The sequence below is a fragment of the Pteronotus mesoamericanus genome, unplaced genomic scaffold, assembly GCF_021234165.1.
Source record: "Pteronotus mesoamericanus isolate MK-2021 breed Mesoamerican mustached bat unplaced genomic scaffold, CSHL_Meso_final contig_1, whole genome shotgun sequence".
Taxonomy (NCBI): Eukaryota; Metazoa; Chordata; class Mammalia; order Chiroptera; family Mormoopidae; genus Pteronotus; species Pteronotus mesoamericanus.
In genome coordinates, this window is record NW_026554998.1 from 4,770,480 (window position 1) to 4,792,618 (window position 22,139).

At 70.1% G+C, this 22,139-nt stretch overlaps 1 protein-coding gene across 1 annotated transcript; it reads right to left on the bottom strand.

Annotated features, from left to right (window-relative positions):
* Positions 1 to 836: 836 nt before the first annotated feature.
* FAM20C (FAM20C golgi associated secretory pathway kinase) lies at positions 837 to 21,206 on the bottom strand. The gene is made up of 10 exons (XM_054566751.1): positions 20,299 to 21,206; positions 18,456 to 18,634; positions 13,939 to 14,017; positions 5,860 to 5,952; positions 5,077 to 5,192; positions 2,841 to 3,021; positions 2,071 to 2,180; positions 1,824 to 1,905; positions 1,623 to 1,682; positions 837 to 1,092 (listed from the first exon to the last, which is right to left on the bottom strand). Exons 1-10 carry the CDS (start codon positions 20,904 to 20,906, stop codon positions 843 to 845), a joined length of 1,758 nt encoding a protein of 585 aa, XP_054422726.1. The 5' UTR covers positions 20,907 to 21,206; the 3' UTR covers positions 837 to 842.
* Between the last annotated feature and the right edge of the window lie 933 nt (positions 21,207 to 22,139).

Here is a 22,139-nt window from a genome sequence, read left to right on the forward strand (position 1 = left end):
CCCACGCCCCTCTGAGCTGGCTCCTCGGGGGCGGGACCGACAGCAGCCCCCACCCCCGCGCCCAGCCTGTCCCTCTGGGGAGCTCAGGTGTCACCCAGGCCCTCGGTCCAGCTCCCGGCGCCTGGCCGGCCGGGACACCAGGAACGCGGGCGCCGCGGCCTCACCCAGCGGCAGGAAGCCGGCCCCATGGAGGCGCCGACAGACACTGGCTGTGTCTTTATTGCACTTTCATCACCTTGCAGACTATTCCACAAAAATGCGCCGGCGGCGCGCGGAGGCCCCGTGACACGTTCCCACCGAGTCTCCAGAGCAGAGTTGGAGGGCGAGCTTCAGCCTCGGCCGCCACCCGGGACGGTACCGGGCACCGGGGGCCGCGCTGAGAGACGCAGTGCCGGTCGCTCCTGTCACTGAAAACTCACGGCGTGTCCGTCTGTCACGCGAGTCCCTGCCGGCCACCAGGGCCGCAGCCTCGGAGGGGCCCCCAGCTGTGGCCGGAAGGAGGAGGAAAGGACTTTCGACCTGCGCGGGAACGTGGCTGAGGAGCGGCCCCCTGTGCAACTCCGCGGTCTGGGCAGACGGCTATTTACATACGTGTGGTCCGCGTGTAAGTACGGAACAGTCAGTCGAGCCTGCCTTCCGCACAGGAGGGCGGGCTTCCCTGTCCGTGCAGCCCGGCCCCCGCACTGCGCCCGGTCTGAAGAGCGGACAGAAGGTGCCCCGCCGGACCCTCCGCCGGGGACTGCGCGTCCAAGGTCCCGGGTCCGGGGGCGGCCTTCTGGGCCCACGGGCGCACGGCGCGGGCGCACGTGTCCGTCCTCAGGGCCGGCCGGCGGCTGCGGTCACTACCTGGCGGTGGCGCCTCTGTGCCCGGGGTCCAAGTCGTCGTCCACCACGCGGTGCAGCCCGTCCTTCCGCACGCAGTGCCCGACGGCCTGCAGCACGAGGCGCAGGCGCCGGTCCAGGGCCTCCAGGTGCGGCTGGAACAGGACCGGGGCCACGCGGTCCTGGCGCAGCGACTCCGCCATCAGCAGGCTCAGCTTGTGCTCCTCCTTGGCCAGGAGCTGCAGCCGCAGGTAGGTGGACCTCCTGATCCTGCGGGGGCGGAGGGGGCGCCGGGGTCACAGGCCGCACGCGGGGCCGGGGACCCGCCGAGGTCCGGGGCCTCGCGGCCCCTGCGGGCCACCCCGGGGAGGCCCCTGCTTCTTGGAGCCACAGCGAGGAGGCCCGGCGGCGCCGTAATCCCAGGCAGACGCCAGGGAGAGAGGGACGGCCGCTCCTGGGACGCAGCCCCGGCTGGGAGCCGGCGGGCACAGATGCCGCCCTTGCCAAGGGCAGGTGGTTCGCCTGCCGCCTGTCCCGCCGCCTAAGGTGGGTGGGTGGGGGAGCCCTGCAGAGAGGCACGGAGTCGGGGCCTCCAGGTCCTCGTCCGCAAGAGGGGTCACTAGGGTGACGGGAGGCGGGTCCGGGAGCGTGCCCCGGGCAGGCGTCGGTGGGGCTGGGGCGCGGGTGGGCCTGTCGCTGGGCACGTCTGGGGCTTGGAGACGTTTGGGGGGCGGCCGTGGGGGCGAGGCTCTGCCTGATCTGTGGCTGGGGCAGCGCCAGGCCGGGGGTGGGGTCGGTACCTGCAGCACTGCTGTAGGGGCGCCAGGATGGACAGCTCGTCATGGGAGTGCTTCCCGAACCTGCTGGAGGCAACGCAGGCGTGTGGAGGGGCCCGGAGGGGCCGCAGCCCGGGTGCCCGTGGGGACAGGCGCGGTGGGGGGACAGGAGCGGGGGAGGCACGGGGGGTCCAGCCCCGCGGGCGTCGGCAGAGGCAGGCTCACCCTCTTCCGTTGTCCAGGTGGATGATGAACGTCTCGTTCCCAAACTTCTCAAAAGTCTCATAGTGGTGGCGGTCCATGTTCCCTGCGGAGCGGGGCAAACCGGCCGTGGCTGCGAGTCCGCGTGCGGCTCCCGGCGGCCCCCTCCCTCCCCACGGCTGCATCCCCCGCCCCCCACCCCGCCGGCCCTCATTGCAAAGTCAAAGCAGGGACTGGGGCAGGAAACGGGCCACTCTCCAGACAGACGCACCCATGAGGAAGTCGAAAATGGTCATGTCCATGATGTCCAGGATGCGGTGGCTGCTGTCGTAGGGGGGCGTCTGCTTCACCTCGTTGCAGTAGTCGGGGTCCACTTCCCACCTGCGGGGAGCCAGCGTGAGAGGCCGCCCTTCCCGGCTGGACAGGAGGTCCCAGACCGTTCCTGGGGCTGCCGGCGCCGGGCGCCGGGCACGGGGAGCAGGCGTCACTATAAAACGGAGTGTCTGCAGACGGACGCACCCCGGCAGGCTGCCGCCGCTTCACTGGGGCCACGGGGAGGGCAGGGAGGCAGCCGCGCCACGCTGCCCCCCACTGGCCATGGTGGGAGGCTGCTGTCGGCCAGGGCGCCCGGCCCGTGGAGAAGCAGAGCCTGGTTGCCACCTCACAGGCCTTCCCGGGAGCCGAGAGCACCGGTGGGGTGGGGGCGGGAGGGGCTTCTCGGGCGGGAGGGACAAGAAGGGCGGGAGGGGGTGGAAGCCACGAGTGAGCTCTGAGGGGCTGTTTCCAGGGGCCCCGGTGGGCAGGGCGGCGCCCTTCGGGGCCACGCCGAGTTCTCAGAGTGAGGACGCCTCTCCAGACTGTCCCATCACGGGGTGGCCGCCACATGCACGGGGCACGTCCACGTGGCCGTGGACGAGGCCCAAGACCTCCCCGGGCCCCTCCTTCCTGCTGCAAGTGGCCCTCCCCAGACCCCGGGGAAGTCGGAACGGGGAGGCCGGGGCCTGGTCTCGGCTGCTGCGGCCACGCTCGGCTCACACTCACTCCGCCTTCTTGCGCTTGTGGTACGAGCGTCGCCAAGGGTTCCTCCACGTCTTCCTCTTGGCCAGGGACAGGTCTGGCAGGAAGGCCGCCAGCGAGCCCTCGATCTGGTCTGGCTTCCCACACAGGGCGTGCTCCGTGGAGCAGTAGTAGGAGCATTCCCCGTAGAAGCAGACGTTGTTGGCTGAAGGCAGAGGACGCGCTGGTTGGCGGACCCCTCGGGGCCACGGGCCCCCGCCGGCCCCTCCCTGGAGTGTCTGTCCTGGGCCGGGCCGGCCTCCAGGGAGGCTCCTGCGCTCTCACCATCCGCCTCGGCGACCCGCCCGCCCTCACGCTGCAGACGCGGAGGCCGAGACGGCAGCCGCCCGCCCAAGGGCCTGAGCCCCGGCGTTGTCTGCTCACCCCCCACATCACGGGACTGGGGTCCACGGAAAGCCTAGGATCCATGTCCAACAGCTTAAAAAAGGCATTCGTGCCATGAAGTGCGGGAGCAGACAAGCCGCGGAGCGGGAATGATGTCTGCACAGCACCTGTCCGACAAGGGCCTCGTCCTGCCACGCGCAAACAACTCTTACAGCTCAGCATCAGAAAGAAAAGTGACCCAACTCGTCAAAGGACAAAGGAATTCGATGACTTTCTCTAAAGAAGGCCTATAAGTGAAACAGATGCTCAGCCTCACCCGATGTTGGAGGAACGCAAGTCCACAGACAGCGAGACGCCGCTCGCGCCCGCCCGATGGTCTCGGTCAAAAGACCGGATCATCGCACGTGTCGCTGAGGATGCAGAGATCGGAGCCTGACGCGGTGCCGGTGGGAACGTGAGATGCGGCAGCCGCTCTGAAAACAGCTCGCGTTTCCTCAAACGCGGGACTCAGAGTCCCGGCGGGCCTGCAGCCCGTTCCCAGGCACGGCCCGCAGCGCGGTGAGAACGGCGAGCCCGCAGCAGCTCCGCCGCCCACGGCCCACGGGCGGCCCCAGCCCACCGCTGCGAGGCGGCGAGTGCACGTGCCTCACAGGGTCCGGCCACGTGCGGGCCACTGCCTCATCTCAGGGGGAGCGAGCCGCACACGCCGGCTGCACGTGGGGAGCCACGCCTCCGGGGCGCTCGGGGAGAAGCCGGGCCCTCGAGGGCCACGCGTGTGTGCCTGTGTTTACACGAAGTGCCCAGAACTGGCGAGTCTGGACAGAATACTGAGGGACACCAGGGACCGGGGGACGGCCCGGGGGTGGGGGGGGGAGGTACCAGCAGGGACACGGCGGCTTTTCGGGTGAGGGAAACGTTCTAGAATGACACAGCGGTGACGTTGTACAACATTGAGAACGTTTTTGAAACCTCTGAACTGCGCTCTTCAAAATGGTGAATTTCACAACATCGCAATTATGTCTCAATAAAAAGGGGCGGCTAGAAAGTGCAGGCGGCTCGCTGCCCGGCCCGCCGTCGCCCTGGACCCCCCTGTCCCGCGAGGCCCCGGTGGCCACAGCGGCACGTGCGCCTCCGGACAGGGCCCGAGAGCTCACGGGCAGGCGCTCCACGGGGCGCGGGCGTGCGGGGACGCGGGAGCCGAGCGCCCCGGACGCCGCTGTCCCGCCGGGGGCCACGCCCGCGCCCCGTCCTCAGCAGTAGCGGAGCCCTGGCCCCGACTCTGAGACTGTCCGCCAGGGGTTCCGAGGGGAGGGCCCTGGGACGCGGCCGGACAGCACGTGCCAGCGGCTGACGCCGGACGCAGAAGGCTACCACACGCGGGGGGGCCCGGGGTCCCTGGCATTGTCTCAGTTTCTGAAGCTCTGCAGTGCGTCCCTAGAATGTGGCCACAAAAGCTGCACCGGAAAACAGACAGGCGCAGCCACGCAGCCCTGGCCCCCCACACAGCGGTCCCGGGGGCGTGGCCCGGCCCGGCCCCCGTGGTCAGCACCGTGGACAGCAGAGTCCCGGGGAAAGTTCCCAGAACAGAGGCCTCCCCGGCTGGACCACCTGCAGAAGATTCCGGGGCGCCTGGGAGTTTTCCCAAATGATTTCCTTTTGCCTTTGAAAACAAGCACACGGTAGAAAAAAGCTGTGCGTCCACCCAGAGGACAGACGGAAGGAAGCCGCCCGCATGCAGAGCGGGGCGGGGGGCGCTGAGAGCAGGGGCAGGAGACCCGCGTTCCCACGAACGCTCCTCGGTCGCCAGAGAGGGAGCCGAGCTCCCGGTCACCGTGCGCGGCGGCCCAGGCGGGGCCGGCGCCCCGGCGCAGCTCACCTGGAGAGATGAAGAAGGTCCTCCACAACTTCTTGTCTCGGGTGACGTCCCGGATTTCCTTGGTCATGTTGATCATCCTGCCGGCCACGGGAGGGACACGGCGGAAGTCCAGGATCCTGGCGGGAAAGGGAGGCGGCGCTGGGTCCCGCGCCGGGGCCGGCTCCAGGTGGCGCCCGGTGACCACCCCGCCCCCGCCCCGGGGCCTGTGGCTCTCCCCGTCCTGCGGGACTGGGCTCAGCCCCGGACCCCCAGCCTGGGCAACGGTGAGGCTCTGGGCCCTGCGCCGGCCCGAGAGCCCGGCCTGCGACCAGACCCCCGGGGTGCAGAGCTGAGTGAGCCCAGGGCCGCCGCCCGCCCGCCTCCCAGCGGCGGGGCCACGTGGAGATGAGAGAGGGATTCCTTCTGCGGGCAGGGCCCTGGGCGCCGCGTGTGAGACCCCGGCCCGCAGCCCCGGCCTCACCGCCCAGAGGAAGCGGCCCACAACCCCCGTGCAGAGCGCCCAGCACGCAATGCGCCCTCCCTCTCCCCGCGACGGCAGCCGCCCACCCCCACCCCGGTCCCCCGCCACCCTGCGCGTGTCCTGCACGCGCGCCGCTGGGGCGGGCACGTCGGCCGGGGCGGGCACAGCACGGGCGGGAGGGACCCGCTGGGCTCAGCGGCTGCTCACAGCACCCCCACCCCCCGTCCCGTCCCGTCCCGTCCCGTCTGCGCGGGAGGCGGCTCCAGCTCCGCACTCGGACCCAGGGACTGGCCCCGGGGGAGCCGCAGGTGGGCTGGGCTCACCTGTCCAGGTGGAAGGCCGCGATCTCTGCGTTGTGCCTCTCGTAGTCGGAGAAATAAAAAAAGTCAGGAGGCGTCTCTTGCTCTCTCGTTTGCCTAGAGAAGTCAGACAAAAGGAAAGGGCTCATCACTGAGCAAACCCTCCTGCAGAAAGGCACACCTGGCTGAGACCCGGCCCCCCCGGGCTCCGAGGCCAGCTCCCTCCTGCCCACCCATCTCCTGGGCCCCGCCCCCACCCAGGACCGTCACGGTCCAGCCCCCTGGCGACCCCCGGCACTGCTCCCCTCACTCAGCCGGCGGCCACGCCACCGCCGACCGCCCAGCGGCCCCCGCCCGGCCCACCTCTGTGCCGCCCCGTGCTGTGCCCCACACGCCCCCAGACGCGTCTCTGCCCCGGGCCCTTCCCGGCAGCCCCCGGCAGCGGCTTCGCCCACGGCAGCAGGGCCTGGCAAAGCACCTGCTTCTGAGCAGGTGTTTCACGTCAGGTGGGCGCGGGAGGGGTCGCTGACGAAGCCTCGGGAGGGGGCGTGAACCCGCAGTGCCCACCGGCTTCCGGCGTCACCACCCGCATCGCTGTTGCCGCCACCGTCGCCGCCACGACCCTTGTCCCTGACACACACGGGCCTCTTGGTGCCCGCGGTGCAGGGCGACAGCTGCCGCGCTGAAGGCCAGGGTTCCCGCCCGGCCCCGCCCCGCCCCGCCCTGGCTCTGAGCCCTGTGGCTCCGGAGGAGGAGCCCGGCAGGCGCTGTGGCCAGGTTCCAGGGAAGGTCCTGGTCCCGCCCCGGCCCCTCGGGCTGTCCCGTCCTGGCTGTTCGCAGAACGAGGCAGCTCTGTCCCTGCCCTGAGGCCACTCGGGCCAGGCAGCGCCCCTTCCCAGAAGGCCTGGGGCGCGGTGACCCAGAGGCTGTCCTCACGCCGGGTTTCGGCCTGCGGACCAGAGCCCGTGGGGCAGGGCCTGACTTAACCCACTCAGGCCGCGAGCTGGGCGCTGGGGGACGGAGGCGCACAGGCCGACCCCGGCGGGGCCCTCCACCCTGTGTTCTGTCGGACGCCCACGGGTGGGGGCTCGTTGGCCCCTGAAAGGAGGCTGGTGCGTGAGCCCCGGCTCTTCACCCTCGGCTTCCCCGGCTGGGACCCGGGGACCCTCTCTGCACGGCTCCATCCTCCCAGGACACTCAGGCTGGGCTCTGGGGTGCGGCGGGCGGTCCCGGCCCCACCTGCCCCGGAGGCTCCCCCCGCCACACACACAGGGAAGGAGGACGAGGAAAGGCCTGGGGCTGGTGTGGGAGGCCCCCGCCCCCCGTGAAGGGCAGGGCAGACAAGCGTAGTGCGAACCCGAGAGCCGAGGGCGGCCAGCGACAAAGGGAAGGCCCCAGACATCTGCGCGATGACGGCCCCTCCAGCCGTCAGCTCAGCTCCTGGAGGCTGCGCCTCCCCCAGTCCCCGCCCGAGGAGAGCTCAGGGGTCTCCAAACGGCGTGGGCTTGCTCGGGCGGCCCGCTGGCGGTTCTCAGGGCCCGGCGGCCCAGCAGGGACGGCGTGGGGACTGAGGGGGGAGGCCTGCCGCTTCCTGGGCCGCACCACGGGCCAGGGGGTGCTGCCGCTGACTCAGCCATTCGGGGACAACACTTCGGAAAAGTGCTGAACCCACTGCCCCCTGGCAGGAGACTGGCCTCAGCTGAACCCGGTCACCTGGCAACCCCTGCTTCCTGCAGGTGTCCGGGCTGAAGGTGTGCCAGGGCGGGGGGCGGGCGGGCGAGAACACGGAACAGGAGACGCAGCCGGACGCACAGGGTGAGCCGGCCAAGCTGCGCGCTTGCACCTGCCCGACAGGCGGGAGGCTGCGGACGAGCGTCCGCTGGGACAGCACCCGGGGCACCGTGCCAGAAGGCCGGGCGCTCCGCAGGCGTCGGGACCGGCGAGCAGGCGGCCCCCGTCCGGCCCGGGCGCGCTTGGCCCCGCACGGCAGGGGAGCCTGCGCAGCAGGACGTGGGGAAGGCTCGAGGCCGGCGCTCCTGGGAAGCAGCCGCCGCGGCTCAGTGACCCCTTCAGGGAAAGGCGGCCCTGGCGGCGCGGACGAAGGGGCCAGACGGGGAGAAGAGGCAGAGCCTGGTGAAAGGGAGGAGGGCCGGGACCCGAGGTCCTGTCCGCGCCCGCTCTCCCTGGGAGGCCCCCAATGTCACGCCTGATGCAGGCGGCCACGCTGAGCCCCCAGGCCCGGGCGGCAGCCCTGGGGGCGCCAAGCACCCCAACGCCCTCGCGTCCCGTTCTTGGGGCACCCTGCACGCCCACATTCCATCTCCCCCTCCTCTGCGGTGACCCCACCCAAAGGCCCTCCCCGAGGGACCCCCTGGATGCACAGGAAGCAGAGCTGAGAGCCGACTGGGCCCTTCACATGGAAGTGGGGTGGCCGCCATGTGACCTGGCCCAGGACATCCGTGACCTGGGACCCCAGGACCTGAGCAGGTGCTACATTGAATGGCACGAGAAACTCTGCAGCAACGGCCAGGCCCAGGCCTGCGAGATGGGGGGCTGCCCGACAAGATCGGGGTGGCCCCAGGTCTCCGGGGGCTCCTTAGCGGGGACTGGGAGGAGCCGACGGCAGAGGGGCGCCCCTGCGCCCCGAGACGGCCGGTGCCCCTCAGCCGGGGCTGCGTTTCCCAGGGCCCCCAGCCCGTGGGTCCCTGGGGCTTCGGGGCCCCACGCCTGCAGCTGGGGGAGCCAGTCCCGCAGCCGCCGGGCACAGGCCGCCCAGAGCAGCAGGAAGGACAGGGATCAGCAGCCTGGGAAAGGGGCGTGGCCTGGCCCTCGCCCCCCAGACCCAGTCACGCCATCGCTGGGAAGCTGACCCCCTTCTGAGAAACAGCGAGGATACCTGGGGAGAAGGCACCCCCGTTCCTGCAGATGCCAGAGAAAGAGAGAATACGGGACGCGCCCCGGGCCTTCCTGGGCTGCACGATCAGTCAATGGAAACCAACTTAAAAACAATGCAAAGACCTGTTACTGTAAAGTCTGAAGTCGTTTCCGCGCAGAAATAATTGCAATGATGTGGCCTTGATTTCAAAGGCAAAGGCGGGGAAGCTGTGCGAGGAGGTTCCGGATCTGCTGAGTTTCGAGCACCCTCTGTCGGCTCATCCTGAGCTCACGGCAGAGGCCGAGGCACAAGAGTGAGGCGGGAAGGAGGGCACCCTCCCAGGAGGCCCTGCTCCCTGCGCACAACGCCCTCCCGCTCCAACGCGCCCGCGGTTCATCGTTCCACTGAGACGTGGGACGAGATGAGGGCGCGGCCGCGCGGAGGAGACCCTCACTCAGGACGGCCACGCGTGTCCTCCTCCAGCGGGAGAGACCCGCGGGTTCCAGGGGCTGCGGCCCGGGGGCCGCTCCGACTCGGGCTGCCGAAGGCGCTCGGCTCTGCACAGCTCCCTCCTGGGGGAGGCGCCGGCCACCGCCAGGCCTGGTCGCTCGGCTCCTGAAGAAATGCCCCGACTCCCGCTTTCCTCCCCACATGAGGAAATGAAGGGTTAGGCCTTTTACTCTCCCCTCCCCGGGGAGACAGTCAGAACGAGGGCGGCCCCCAGCGGGGACCGCCCCCCCCACCCCGGGGCTGTCACAACCGGAGAGGAGAGGACGGAGGGGCCCTCTGGGTGCTGCTGTGGTTTCGGGGGAGGACTTGCTTGCTTTGATTTTAAACAAAGGGGACAATCTTTTCCCGAAGCCCCAAGGAAACGGCGGCCACCGACAGCTGGCCTGGCCAGGGTGGGGCAGCCTGAGGCCCGGGCTCGGCTCCGCCCCCGCGCAATGGGGCTCAGCGGCGCAGGCGCCTTCGGGGTCTCACCGACCCTTCGCCTCCCTGCTCTCGGCTCCCCTCCGGCTACAGAGCTGTGGCTACTGCCCTCTTCCTCTCGTCTTGTCCCGCACGGAGCTCCCAGCGGCCACGCGGAGCAGCAGCTTCGGTGGGCAGCCTGGGCGCAGTCTGGCTGCAGGTAATGGGACGGGGTGTCTGGGGAGCCGGGTGGCCTCAGCGGGCAGAGAGGCAGCTTGGCCCTGCAGCCCACGGAGAGTTCGGGCCCGCACGACGGGCCATCCTGTCCACAGAGGGCCGTGCGCACGGCCGGCCGGCGCTGGTGCCACGCAGCTCGGGGGACCCCCAAGGGCAGCCGCTCCCCAGGCAGCCTGAGGGTTCAGGGAAGCCTCACGTCCTGTCCTCGGTGGGGCCCGTGCCCCCCTCGCCTCGCGGTCCAGGTCCTCGGGCCCCTCACCCGGGATGCAGTGCCGTGCCAGCCTCCCGCGCGGGCTCGGAGAACTCAGCGGGCGGGGGCAGGGCGAGCCTGTGTGCCGCCTGCGGGGAGACCGGGACTCTGGGGAAAAGGCCTGCCATGGCCCTGGGAGCAAAGGGGGGGCTGGTGAGGGAGACCCTTCGCAAAGGCTCCGCCCACACTGTCCACGTGCCCCCAAGGACCAGGTGCTGCTCTCTCGTCGTCAAGCTCTTCCGAACGTGGCCTCTCTTCGCGACGGTGGGGCTCACGGGGCGGGCAGCAGTCTTCAGAGGTGCTGCCAGGCAAGGCCAGGGGCCTGCGGGCCGCTGGGCCGTGGGGCTGGGCTGAGCTGCGGTCCTGCCGCGCGGCTTCGCCGGACCGCCGGCACGTCCTGCTGCTGAGCTGCCTCGGGAGGCTCAAACGCTGCCATGGGTTGTTTGTCTTTCAATTAATAAAGTCCATTTATTTTCTGACTGTAAAAATAATCCGTGAAATTGGAGACAACCCGCGTCCTACAACAGGGAGCCTGTGCAATGCGGTGTCTGCTCCGGCCCAGGCCGGGCCTGCCTGCCTGTCCCCGGCACCGGGCGGCGGGCCCCACGGGGCCACTCAGGCGCCCCCCCGCTCCGGGACCGTCGGGCCCACGGCTGCGTGAGGTCACGACGGAGACCTAGCCTGGCCCCGGCATCTCAGCCACGAGGCCCAGCTGAGGCCCCAGGGACCGAGCCCCGGGGACGTTCTCGTCTATGTTTGCGTGGTTGGCTGTCGGCTGTGGCAGACCCGTGGCTCCGTGCCAGGCGTCCGGTCACTGCTGAAGGCCGGACGCCACGGCAGCGCCTGCTGTTGGCACCGACGGCTGCACCAGGGTGGGGATGGGCACAGGGGAGAGCTGAGCCTGGCCGCCGAGACTGACAGGGCCGGAAGGCCCCGTGCCAGCCCGGGCGGGACCGGCTCGGCGGCCCCGCGTGGGGCAGACCGAGGCCTGGCGGAGGACCCTGGCCGGAGGCCCCACGGGGAGGACGCTGAGCTCCTGAAAGTCAGCAGAAGGGCAGGGTGGGTTTGGAGGCTGGCCCGGCCGCGTGTGGACACAAAAGGGTCCTTGTCCAGCCGGGCCGGGCCCGGGCTTCCGCTGGCTCCACACCCAGCCACTGGCTGTTGGGCAACCCTTTTGCCCTTGGGCTGAGCGAGGGCCCCGCTCTGAGAAAACACGGATTATTCATCAGGAGAACTCGGGTACTCGGGCCCTCCTAACGGCACGATCGCCGGCCCTTGGGGCCCCCGTGCTCCCGAGGCTTCAGGCCCGCAGGCCCCAGGAGGAGCCCCGCTCACTGTGTGGTGCCCGCTCGGAGGCCTTCTCCAGGCTGCGGAGCGGCCGAGGTGCTGCCCCCCGCCCCCGCCCCCGCCCCCGGGGCAGCTTCCCACGAGGTCCCGCACAGACTTGTCCTGGGGCCTGTCCACCTGCCGCCTGGGCGGACAGGACGCTGAACACAGGGCCCAGCCCCCCACTCGGGCGCTGCCCTGCCCTCGGCCCGCCCTCCTCTGCTCTGCATGTGCCTGGCGGCCTCGCTCATCGGAGCCGGCGGGGGCCCCGACGTCCGTGTTTAGAAGCGCCGGCCTGGCAAGGTTTCTGCGGCCGCCACTGTGCCCGCGCCTCGGCTGCGCGGGGCCCTGGGCCGCGAAATCACTGCTCCCAGGCAGTTTCCCTGGGAGAGGAACACACACGTTTCTATTCTTCGCGGAAGGAAAGCGTGCAGGTGGCTGGGGGAGGCCTGGCTGCGCCTCGGCCACGGGGCACGGGGGCGGGGCCTGCCCTGCGCTCCGGCCACTCAGCAAACCGGACACGGAGCAGAAGACGCACGGCCTCCCCGCCAAGCGCAGTGACCCCAGGAGCCCGCGGACGTCTCAGCAACGACGCCCCCGCGGGCCTGGCCCGGGCAGGACGTCTGAGCCCCAACTCCGGCCCCGGCGTGGGCCCCGCTCCCTGTTGGCATTCAAGCCCTTCTGACCCCCGCTTCCTCCTCCCTGCAGGACGGCCGGCCGGAGCCTGGTCCCGTGACCGCAAGGCTCAGGCGGCTCGATGCGTCGCGGTCAGCTGCCTGTGGCGCGAGAGGTCAGGAGCGGAGGCTGTGCGTACGAATAACAACAGCGACGCGAGGAAGCAGCTCGGGGGGGGGGGGGGGGCGTCGCCGCCCGCAGAGCAGCCCCCAGAGGCGAGGACAGAGGGAAAGGGTGCAGGTGCCGGGAGGGGCTGGGCCAAGGCCAGCGCGCGGGGGGACAGAGGCCCCGAGGAGGGGCCCCGGCCTGGGCTCGCAGGGGCACCGCAGAGCGTCAGCCACATGGAGCAGGCGCAGTTGTCAACATCCGGACTTCAAAGCCGCCCTGGCCGGTGCGGCTCAAGGAGTCGGGTGTCGTCCCGCAAACCACGAGGTCTCCGGCTTGATTCCCAGGCAGGGCACAGGCGTGGGTCGCGGGGGCCGTCCCGGTCAGAGGCGACCGATCGATGTGTCCCTCACATCGCTGTTTCTCCCCTTCTCTCCCTGCCTCCCTTCCCCTCTCTCTAAAAAAAAACAAACAAAATCTTCTAAATACTACACCAAAATCCCACGGAACAATAAAATAGTAAGTTACACACCCTCCAAGTTAAAAAGGACGCCACACGTGTGGAAAGGATCTTGTATCTGAAACACAGAAAGCCTCACAACCAATTAACAAATACAACCCAACTAAAACAGTGGCCAAAGATCCGAAGAGGCATTTCTGCAAAGATGACGTCCAAATGACCAACAAGCCTGTGAACAGGAGCAGCCGCCATCAGCCGGCAGGGGCGCCCCAGGCGAGTCCACGAGGAGGCGCCGCCGCCCGCCAGGCCGGCTGCGAGCCAGGGGTGGGCAATGAGGGGTGTTGGTGAGGGCGCGCGGTGGCCGGGGACCTGCGGGGGCAGCTGCTGCCCGGCCGTTCCGCCGGCAGCTCAGTCCAGTTGTTATACGATACGGCACTGCCACCCCTGGGGGTTTGCCCCCAAATGGAAACCTACGTCCACCCGAGAACTGGCGCACGAACATTCGCAACAGCGCCCGTCACTCATCGTACGGCCAGAGTGCGAGGAACCCAAGAGCCCAGGGGCTGGAGGGCGCGCGGACTCCCTGGCCCTGCCGCGGCGCCGCCGAGCCCCGAGGACGCGGCTCAGTCCGCGAGAGACTCCAGAACCAGAAAACCCACGGAGACAGGCCGGGGGCCAGGGGCCTGCCGCGCCGGGGAGGGTGGGGGGCCAGCAGGCGTCGGGCGCAGCTGCCCGGCCCATGGGCGGCGATCCTGTTGACGGACACGCTGCCTGGGCACCGCGGCCACTGGGCTGCAGCCGTGAGTGGGCGATGGGACTAGCTCGCGACTCACAGTTTGATGAAGCTGTTAATAGCCTCGCAGATACCCCAGGACTCACGGGCTGACGTGTTTGGGGTGCGCTTTTCGATGCCGATTGAACACATGAGCCCCTTCGGCCTCTGTGCCCCACTCACCACAGGAACCCGCGTCCAGGACCCCAGGCTCCACCCACCGGCCAACTGTGCCTCCCAACTTACCTCCATCAAGGCCTTGGGGGAAAAATGCTACCACCTAATTAATTCATGTTATTTGACCACCAGCTTACAAGGTTATAAATGCATAAAGGGAAGTTTTTAACATTTGAAGATTAAACAAAAAAAATCTACATTGGTGGCTTACGTTGAAAATTTGAAATCAGGACGGACGTCCGAGGCCCGGTGACGTGGCCTTTGCGCCAGGCCTGGCACCGGCAGGCCCCCCCCCGCCCCCAGCGCCCGGCACTCACTTCATGGGCTTGAACAGCGCCTGTCCGTAGTTCTGGAACGTCATGATGAGCTTGAGCTGCGTGCCCCCTGACTTCATGGCTGCCGGAGAAGGAGGGAGACCCGGGGTCACTGCTGCCCCAGGGAGGCCAGCTCACCCCGACCCCACGGCCGGGGCCCCTGGACACCGCCCTTCTGCGCGGCTGCGGGTGGTGACTCGGGGGATCCGTCGGGTGCTGGGAGCGGTGCTGTGGGCGCAGGGGGAGCCCAGAGGAGGAGCCCAGGCGGGCAGGCGCGGGCCCTGGGCCAGAGCCGCTGGTCAGGCCTCCAGGGATCCCCGGGGACAGAGGTCCAGGCAACCCCAGGCCCAGGGAGGGGCCTGACTGAGGGGTGAGCCCCCCTGGGCAGGCGGCCAGGCTCACGCCTGCGGCCACGCCTCAGAAGTCACTTGCACCCCGAACACACCCCTGTCACCCGCCACCTTCCCTCCATCTCTGCAGCCACCACCAAGCCAGCGGCACCCAGGCACCCAGGCCGGCTCCCTCCACAGCCTCCGCAGCCTCCTGGCCCCCAGCGCCCAGCGCCCCTGGCCGAGTGCTGCCCCCTCTGCCCGCAGGTCCCGCCGTGCAGGCCCGGTGTCGGCTCTGCCGTTCCTGGCGTCCCCGAAGTCACATGCCGACGGTGCTGCCGCATGTCGTGAGTCAGCACTGAGGGACGGTCGTGAACCGTTGCCTGTCCGTGCTGCCGCACGGTGAGAGAACGCCGGAACGCCCCCCGCGGCCCGGGCACAGCGCCTCGGCACTGGAGAGCCGTGACCACCAACATGCTCGGACTCCACCAGCGCTGCCCGGGCGTGGGGCCGCCGCGCACCCCCTCGGGACGCGTGAGCCGTGATCTCTGCCGGCCTGGACCGCGCTTTTCTGTGAGGCAGCACCTTGTGCTTTGAAAACTGTACTTAAGAGGGAGCTGAGAACAGCGTCGCGGGTGGAAACCCAGCCTCCCTCCCCCAGCGCCGAGGGAGCCGCTGGAACTCACACCTGTCGGGTCCCAGGCTGCGGCTGCCCACTGGTCAGAACGCGGAGAGCAGGTGAGGGGGACCCTGGGTCTTCGGTGCTTGGCCTTGGACCCGAGGGCTGGGAGGAGAGCCTGCGCCTGCCCTCCCCCTCCCTTGGGGACAATCCGCGGTCCCCCCAGCCCTGCGCCGGGGTGTCTGGCCCTCTGGGCATTTTCAGTTCTCTTTCTGCTGGTCCTGGGCACCGGGACCCACAGCTGCCACCCTGGCGCCTGGGGGCGGGAGGAGGCCCTGTGACCTTTCCGGGGCTGGAGCAGAGGCAGGGTGGCCACGAGGCCCCAGGCAGACAGGGCACGGCCTTTGTTCCTCCGCCGCTGGGCCCTGGACTCCAGCCCCTCTGCCTGTGGGGCCGTCCCCTTTGTTCGGGGACCCCCGCGGGCTTGTCCAGACCTGGCTGCGTGTCAGGCCAGAGCCGCCCGGACCCTCTCCTGCGGTGTGGCTTCTCCTTTCTAAGTTGTCCCAAGTGCAGAGTTGTCATTGCGTCCTTTATTCTTTGCGCCCCCGACTGCACGTGATGGCACCGACCGGGAAGGCACCGCACGCCTACCCCGAGCTGAACGGAGGAGACAATGTTTCCAGCCTCTTCCCAGGTGGCGGCGGCGGCAATGCCACGGAGGAGCCAGGAGCCTGGCCACAGACACAGCCCTGCTGGCCGCGCACACGTCAGGAAGGGGGTCGAAGGCTCCGAGCAGGGTCCTCACGGGACCCCCCCGAGGGCCCCGGGGACGTGGCGGGCACCGCACCCCTGCAGCAGCGCTGCCAGGCGCAGGCTCAGCGTGAGGTGAACCCGAGGGTGCAGTGGCCGCCCAGGCCGACGGCAGGGACGTGCCAGCTGTGGGCCAGCCTCCCTTCCCCGAGGCCTCCGTGTCCCTATTTGCAAGGCAGCTGCAGGAAGGTTGGTTGGGTTTCTGGCTCTTCAAATTTAGAACTTTTTATGTTGCCCTGCGGGTCACCGGCACTTCCGGTCCTTTCTTTCCTTCCATCTCAGGCTCCGGAGGACGGTGACGCCAACCCTCGAATCCGGGGCTCACTCTGGGCTCCCGTGAGGGGGCCGCCACCCAGGCTTCCCCAGGGGGTGCAGCCTGTGGGGCTCACACAACGCCGGGGGGGGCCGCCAGCAGCCCTCAGCTCCCACCTCGGACCCCGGCCTCCAAAGCTGCCCCGCGGGATCTGCTGAGCCGAGGGCCCGGCCAGGGGCCGTCTCTGGCAGCCGGCTAAGGGGCAGACACCCCGGGACAGCGCGTTCGCCGGGGTCACCTGCAGCCCAACCCTCGGGCTTGCCACTCTCCGGCGCTCCGCGGAGAGGCCGCCTGGGCTGGCACGGCTGAGCGCCGCACCCTTTGCTCGAGTGTGAGAGGACTTCCTGCTCCCCCAGACCCAGGCCTTCGCACCAGCGTGGACGTGCCGGGAGCGTCCGCAGACCCAGGGCGGCTGGGGCCACGGTCCGAGTTTCTGGCCAAGGCCCTTGCCCCGGCCACGCCGCGTGGGGGGCTCTGTCCGCCCCTTGGGGACCCTGCCCCTCGCTTTTCTCACGGTTCTCTCTTTACTCCAGGGTCCCCTCCACAACCCTGTGAAGCAAATTTCTGGGGCGCATGGCCTCCTTCACATTCTCAGGGGGCCAAACTGTCCGGAGGTGTTGACGGCTTCGGGTGGCCCCAGCGCAGGCGGTGTGAACGCAGCACATGCTGCGTGATGCCTGGATGGGCCTGGGCAGAACCCCGGGATCCAACCCGTCCGATGCCACTCAAGGGGGACAAAGGGGCTCGGGAAGGGTCTCGCCAGCTTAGGTCTGCCGCCCCGTGACTCCAGGCCAAGGCTGGGTTTTGCTGTCGAATGAGTTGTTTGGGTCTCAGGTTTGCAGGTCGCAGATCAGAGGGTCCAGGCCGTGACCCTCCCGTGCTCCCTGTGACCTCTGGACAGGGGGACCCAGGGGCCCGGGTCACTGTGGCCGGTGTCTGGTGGAGCCAGGACCGAGCCCAGGCCCCCGTCCTGCCTGGGGGCGGCACCGGGCCCATCGGCGCCCCTGCCAGCACCCGCCACCACCTGTAGGTGCCTTCACCCCCATGGGCCCGCCGCCCCAAGGAATGGGCAGCACTCGGACCCGTGCGGTCAGTGCGGCCGCAGGCGAGCGAGATCCGCTCAGACAGCCTGCAGGGCCGGGGCGGGCAGGGCCTCGCCCCAGGCCACAGAAGCCAGAACCCTGGGGCCGGCCACACCGAGGCCAGGCCCCTGCGGGAATGGGAGGAGGGGGCCCAGGGCAGGCACAGCCCCCCTGCGGCTGCCCCCCGGCCCTGGCCCCTGACGCGGCCCCTGACGCGGCCTCTGCCCGCTGGGGGCGCCTCCTCCCTGAACGCTCCGGACTGTGCCCTGCGGCACCCGGTGTTCGCTCTCGGTCAGCGTGTGCCTCTCGCGTCCCCCGGGCTCAGGTCGGGCGGCAGCACAGCCTCGCCCAGACAGGGGTCGTCCTCCACGGCCCCGGCCAGGGAGGGGCCTGAGGGGCCGGCGGTGCCCATGAAGCCCCCGAACGGACGAAGGAGCTGGTCCAGGCGCTGGGTCTTTAACAGCTGTGGCTGCTCTCGGGGTGAAGGGACGCCCCCGCCATTCACAGGAGCTGCTTCCCAGCACAGCCTGAGGCCCGGGCCCCGAAGACGCCCGGCCAGTCGTCTGTCACGAGGGCGCACGTCCTGCCTCCCCCCAGCAGCTTGGGGCCGGGCAGAGAACGCTGGACACAGTCTCTAAAGGGCTCTGGAGACCCCCTTGCCAGTCTCAAAGGCAACACCTAATGCCCTTTGTCGGCAGCCGGACCGAGCCCCCGGCGGCCGGAACCTGCGCAGCATGGGAACCACTCACCGGCCACCACGAGGCTCGCGCCCAGAGCTGCCTGCGGCATGCGCAGCGTGGGGACCCGCGCTCACGTGTCCCCGCCCGGCCAGGCGCACCCTGCAAGGCCCCGCGTCACAGTGCTTCCCGCCCTGGGGTGCGGCCCCCCGGGGCTTCTCCAAGCCACAGCGACTCGGGGGACCTTTCCAAGGAATCGCCCACAGGCCGAGAACAATGGCACCGAACGTCCACACTCAGAAACTGCGCGGCACGTTCTCCTGCAATTAGTAGCCGGGTGCCCTTTTCTGCCTGAGTCCGCGGGCCCCAGCTTCACTCAGAGGTGTGACTACTGAGTGCAGGGCCCCCGCCCAGCAGAGCCCCGGCCACTCCCACCCACACAGAACTGCAGGGGCACCGGCGGTGCTGGGCGCCGGCCCAGCCTCAGGAAGCCTATGGGCGCGGCACTGGGCCTCCCCCGCGCGGAGTGAGGGGCCGCGGCCCCAGGGGTGCCCCTCGTCACCCGAGGAGGGGCCCTGTGGTCTAGAAGGACTGCCTGCCCCCACAGCGGCCAATGGCACGGAGTCGCCTGTCTGCCCCGCCCCCCAGGTCTGCGGCTCCCGGGCCCTTGGGCACAGGCGAGGAACCTACCGACGCTTGTAATCTTCTGCCGGCCCAGGTCCCGCAGCAGCGCGTCCACCGCCGGGTTGTGCCTGGAGTACAGCTCGTACCGGTTGATGCCGATGTGGAACTTGAGCCAGTTGGGGTAGCTGTCCACGGCCGCCTCCCCCGTGGGCGAGAGCGCTTCATCCTCAGGACCCTCCTGCGGCCTGTGGCAACGAAGGCACCCCAGTGTCAGCAGGGAGGGCAGAGACGAGGGGGCGGCCGCTGATGCCACGGTTTCGACTCCCGGTCCAGACAATGTGGTTCATCCCAGGGCGCCGCTGTGGCAGCCGGACCCCGCCGGCTCCGCATTTTTCTGTGGCTGTTGCACCGAGTAATAACACATCTACGGACGTGTAATTCTTACTTACCCCCGAGCCGCCCCAGACAGCTGTAACTACAGCTGGACCTAACCCAGGACGCCAGCGCCAGGCCCCCCCGCCCCCCCGCCGGTCCAGGGTCACCAGAGCAGCCCGGGAGGCCGGCCCGGGGGGCGCTTCCGGGGCAGGCGGACGAGCTCATCTCTGACCGCAGACTGTGAGGCCCGGACACGCCCCGTCTGTCAGGAGCTCTGCCTGGGAGCCTGCTCTGGTTCCCGCCACCGGGGGCAGGAATGATGCAACCGGCTAAATTTAATTTTAATGAGAGCGGCCCCGGGTGGGGAGGGAGGAAGGAGGCAGGGCCTGCCACCCACGAGGCCATCCTTGCACCCGCCGGGACCAAGGGGCCGGTCTGGGCGCGCGCAGACCCGGATTCCTGCTGGGCTGCAGGGAAAGGCGGGCTGCTCTCTGCGCCCATTCACCTGCACGTGAGGCCCTTTCGGCCCCGAGCCCTCCCGCCCCGGGGGACACAGTGGGGGCCCCGGGCACCGTCTCTCCGTGGAAGGGCCCCCGCCAGCACACGGGTCCGACTCCGAAGTTTCTGAGCCTCTCCTTGACCCTGGGCAGCAGACGCAGCCCAGAGGCCCCCAAACAGGCGCGGGCGGTGTTCAGACACAAAGCCATGGGCCTGCTCACTCGCCAGGGGAGAAGGGTCTTTGCAGAGGTTTTGGACACTGGCCTTCCTCTCCGTGGCGGGTCGCCTGCTGCAGGTCGTTTTCACTCCAGCCTCGCTGCTAGTTAATATTTCACTACTCTGGTTGCAGCATCTGCTCATCTTGATCTTTGTGGCTGAGGGGGCCTGGGGGAAGGGCTGACACCAGAGCCGTTTAAAGGGATGATTCTGCGGGTGCGTCCGCCTCTTGTGAGGCTGTCTCCTGGTGCAGGCGGCGCCATGGGCGCGCCGTGGGGAGCGGCCCGTGGTGATGCCCCTCGGAGCTGGCACGCCCCTCTCGGAGACGGGCTCACACAGCTTCCTGGGCCTCCCCCGGCCTTCCTGGCGTGTCCACCACAGCGATGACCCCAGGTATCTGAAAACCTGCCGCCCGCAGCTTCCGGGGAAGGGTCGGGACGGCGCGCCCTCACTCCGCCGCGGGCTCATTCATTGATGGCCTGACTCCACTTCCCCAGCCAGAGACCAGGGCCCTGCGAGCACTGGCTGCCCACGCTCCGCTCTCCAGCGCCCAGCCCGCCCTCCGGCCAGCCCTTCCCCGGAGGCACAGGCACCGGCTCTGGAGACAAAGGCATTGCCCTGAGCAAGAGGCCGCCCCGAGGGCGAGGCCGCAGAAGCTCCCGTCCCAGGGGCCTCTGGGTATCCGCACGCAGTGCCTGGGAGGTCGTAGGGCCTTTCTGAGTGAACCACGCAGGCGGATCTTCACCATCAAAGGCCGTGTGTCCGTCTCACGGGTTGTGCCCACCAGCACCCACCCCAGGGGGCCCTGGACCCCACTCACCAGTTGGGGTTCTCTGCCGCCGCCTTGGGGTTGAACCTGATGTCGCTGTTCACGTTGAAGAGAAGGTCGTCCTCCGTCAGCGGCGGGATGGCGACCTGGTACAGCGGGTGTTCAAACAGCCTGGCCAGGAGGGGGCCGTCCCCGCTCGGGCCAGCGGGCGGCCCCGGCCGGCGCGGGCCGGGGTCTCGGAGCAGCGGCCGGTGCGCGGGGTCGCGGGGTCTGGGGGCGCCGGGGTCCTGCCGCCGCAACACGCCCTCCGCCGGCTCGGCTGCGGGAGGCAGTTTCTCCAACGAGTGGGACGTGAGGTTGGAGGACGGGTCAGAGCTGAAGTCCTGCAGGATGCGCAGCGTGTGCTTGTTGGGCCAGCCAGAGTCGCCGGCGGCCGAGGCGGCGGCCGGAGGCTCCCCGGGGCGGCCGCGCGCCTTGGCCCAGCCGGGCGCCGCCGCCTCAGCCGCGGGCTGTGCGCAGGAGCAGCCGGGCTCCCCCGATGGCCGGGCGGCGCGCCGCTCCAGCTTCGGCAGCAGGTCCAGCACAATGTGCAGCGCGCAGGCCACCAGGAACACCATCAGGATGAGCACTCGGAACCTGCGCACCAGGATCATCTTCATGGCCGCGCGCTGAGCGCGGCCCGGGACTCGGCGCCCTCCTCGAGCGGGCCGCGCGAGCCCCTCTAGTATTGGCTAGGCACGAAATCAGTGCCGCGGCTAGGGTCAAGGTCCATCTGGCTTCCGACAGTTACCAGCTCGGGGGCTGTCCCCGGGCCGGCACCACGTGGAAGGAGCCCACCGCCAAATCGCACCCTCGCCGGGCCATCTCGGGGCTGTTCCCTCTCTCCTGTCCCGAGCGGCCGCGCCCTCAGCGGCGGGGCCGATGGTCCTCCTCCGCGGAGCTGGGGGCGCAGTCGGGTGAGGCCCTGCGCGCGCAGTGGCCGGATCGCGTCTCCGGCCGCGCTCATCGGGCGCGCAGGGGCCCGGCGCGGCGGCCCATGCCGGCCGGGGCGCGGCGGCCTGGAGGTGGCGGCGGCGGCGGCGACCGTGCGGAGCAATCCGATCCGGGGCTCGGTGGGCCGCGCTAGGCGCCGGGCTGGCCAGGCGGAGAAGGGGCGGCTCCTTCGGGCAGGGCTCGGCTCTCACGCTGCAGCCGGGAGGCGGGGACCTGGAGGGAGACGAGGGCGCAGGGTCGCCGGCACGGAGGGGGCGGCGGGTGCGGGGGGTGGGGGCGCACGGAGCGGCTGCCGGGATCCACAGCAGGTGCAGCGGCCGTCCCCAGAGCGCAGCGCCCTCACGGACCAGGCTCTCGGCGACCCGCGCCCGGGCGGGCAGATATCCGAGCGCCGGGAGCCGCCCCCCGCGTCAGCGGCCGCAGATTGGCGGAGCGGCGGCCCCGCGAGTCACTGCCGGCCGGGCTGACTCCGCTCCCTTTCTCCTTCCTCCTCCCCTCGGCCGCGCCCCGCGATGCCTCTGCGGCTCCCGGCCCGCTGCAGAGAGGGCGCCTTCCCGCCGCGGTTTGCCGAGAGGAACCGGAGACGCCCGAGCGCGGGAGGCTGGCGCTCGCAGGGCCAGCGCTTGGGCCCCGGCGGCCGCTGTCCCGGTGGGCTCTCCGGCCAGGCCGCCCACCCCCCTTCTCGCCCGGGGCCTGCTGCGGCCTCTGTCCGGCCGAGCCGAGGGCCAGAGCACAGGCCACGTACCTCCCCGGAGCCTCTGGGTGTCTGCGCCGGCAGACGGCGACCTAGTGCCCCTCGCCCCCCGCCGCGGGAGAGAGCGAGAGGAACCGGGAGGGCGCTGTTTGACCCAAACCCAGAGCGGACCCGAGAATGGTGGCCAGGCTCCAGCAGCCGGCCG

Excerpts from the sequence above, each read along its gene's own strand:
- FAM20C (XM_054566751.1), bottom strand. The coding sequence starts at position 20,906 with ATGAAGATGATCCTGGTGCGCAGGTTCCGAGTGCTCATCCTGATGGTG. Across the intron at positions 18,635-20,298 it reads GCGGCAGAGAACCCCAACTG|GCCGCAGGAGGGTCCTGAGG; the intron begins GTGAGTGGGGTC and ends TCGTTGCCACAG. Across the intron at positions 5,193-5,859 it reads GCGGCCTTCCACCTGGACAG|GATCCTGGACTTCCGCCGTG; the intron begins GTGAGCCCAGCC and ends CTTTCCCGCCAG.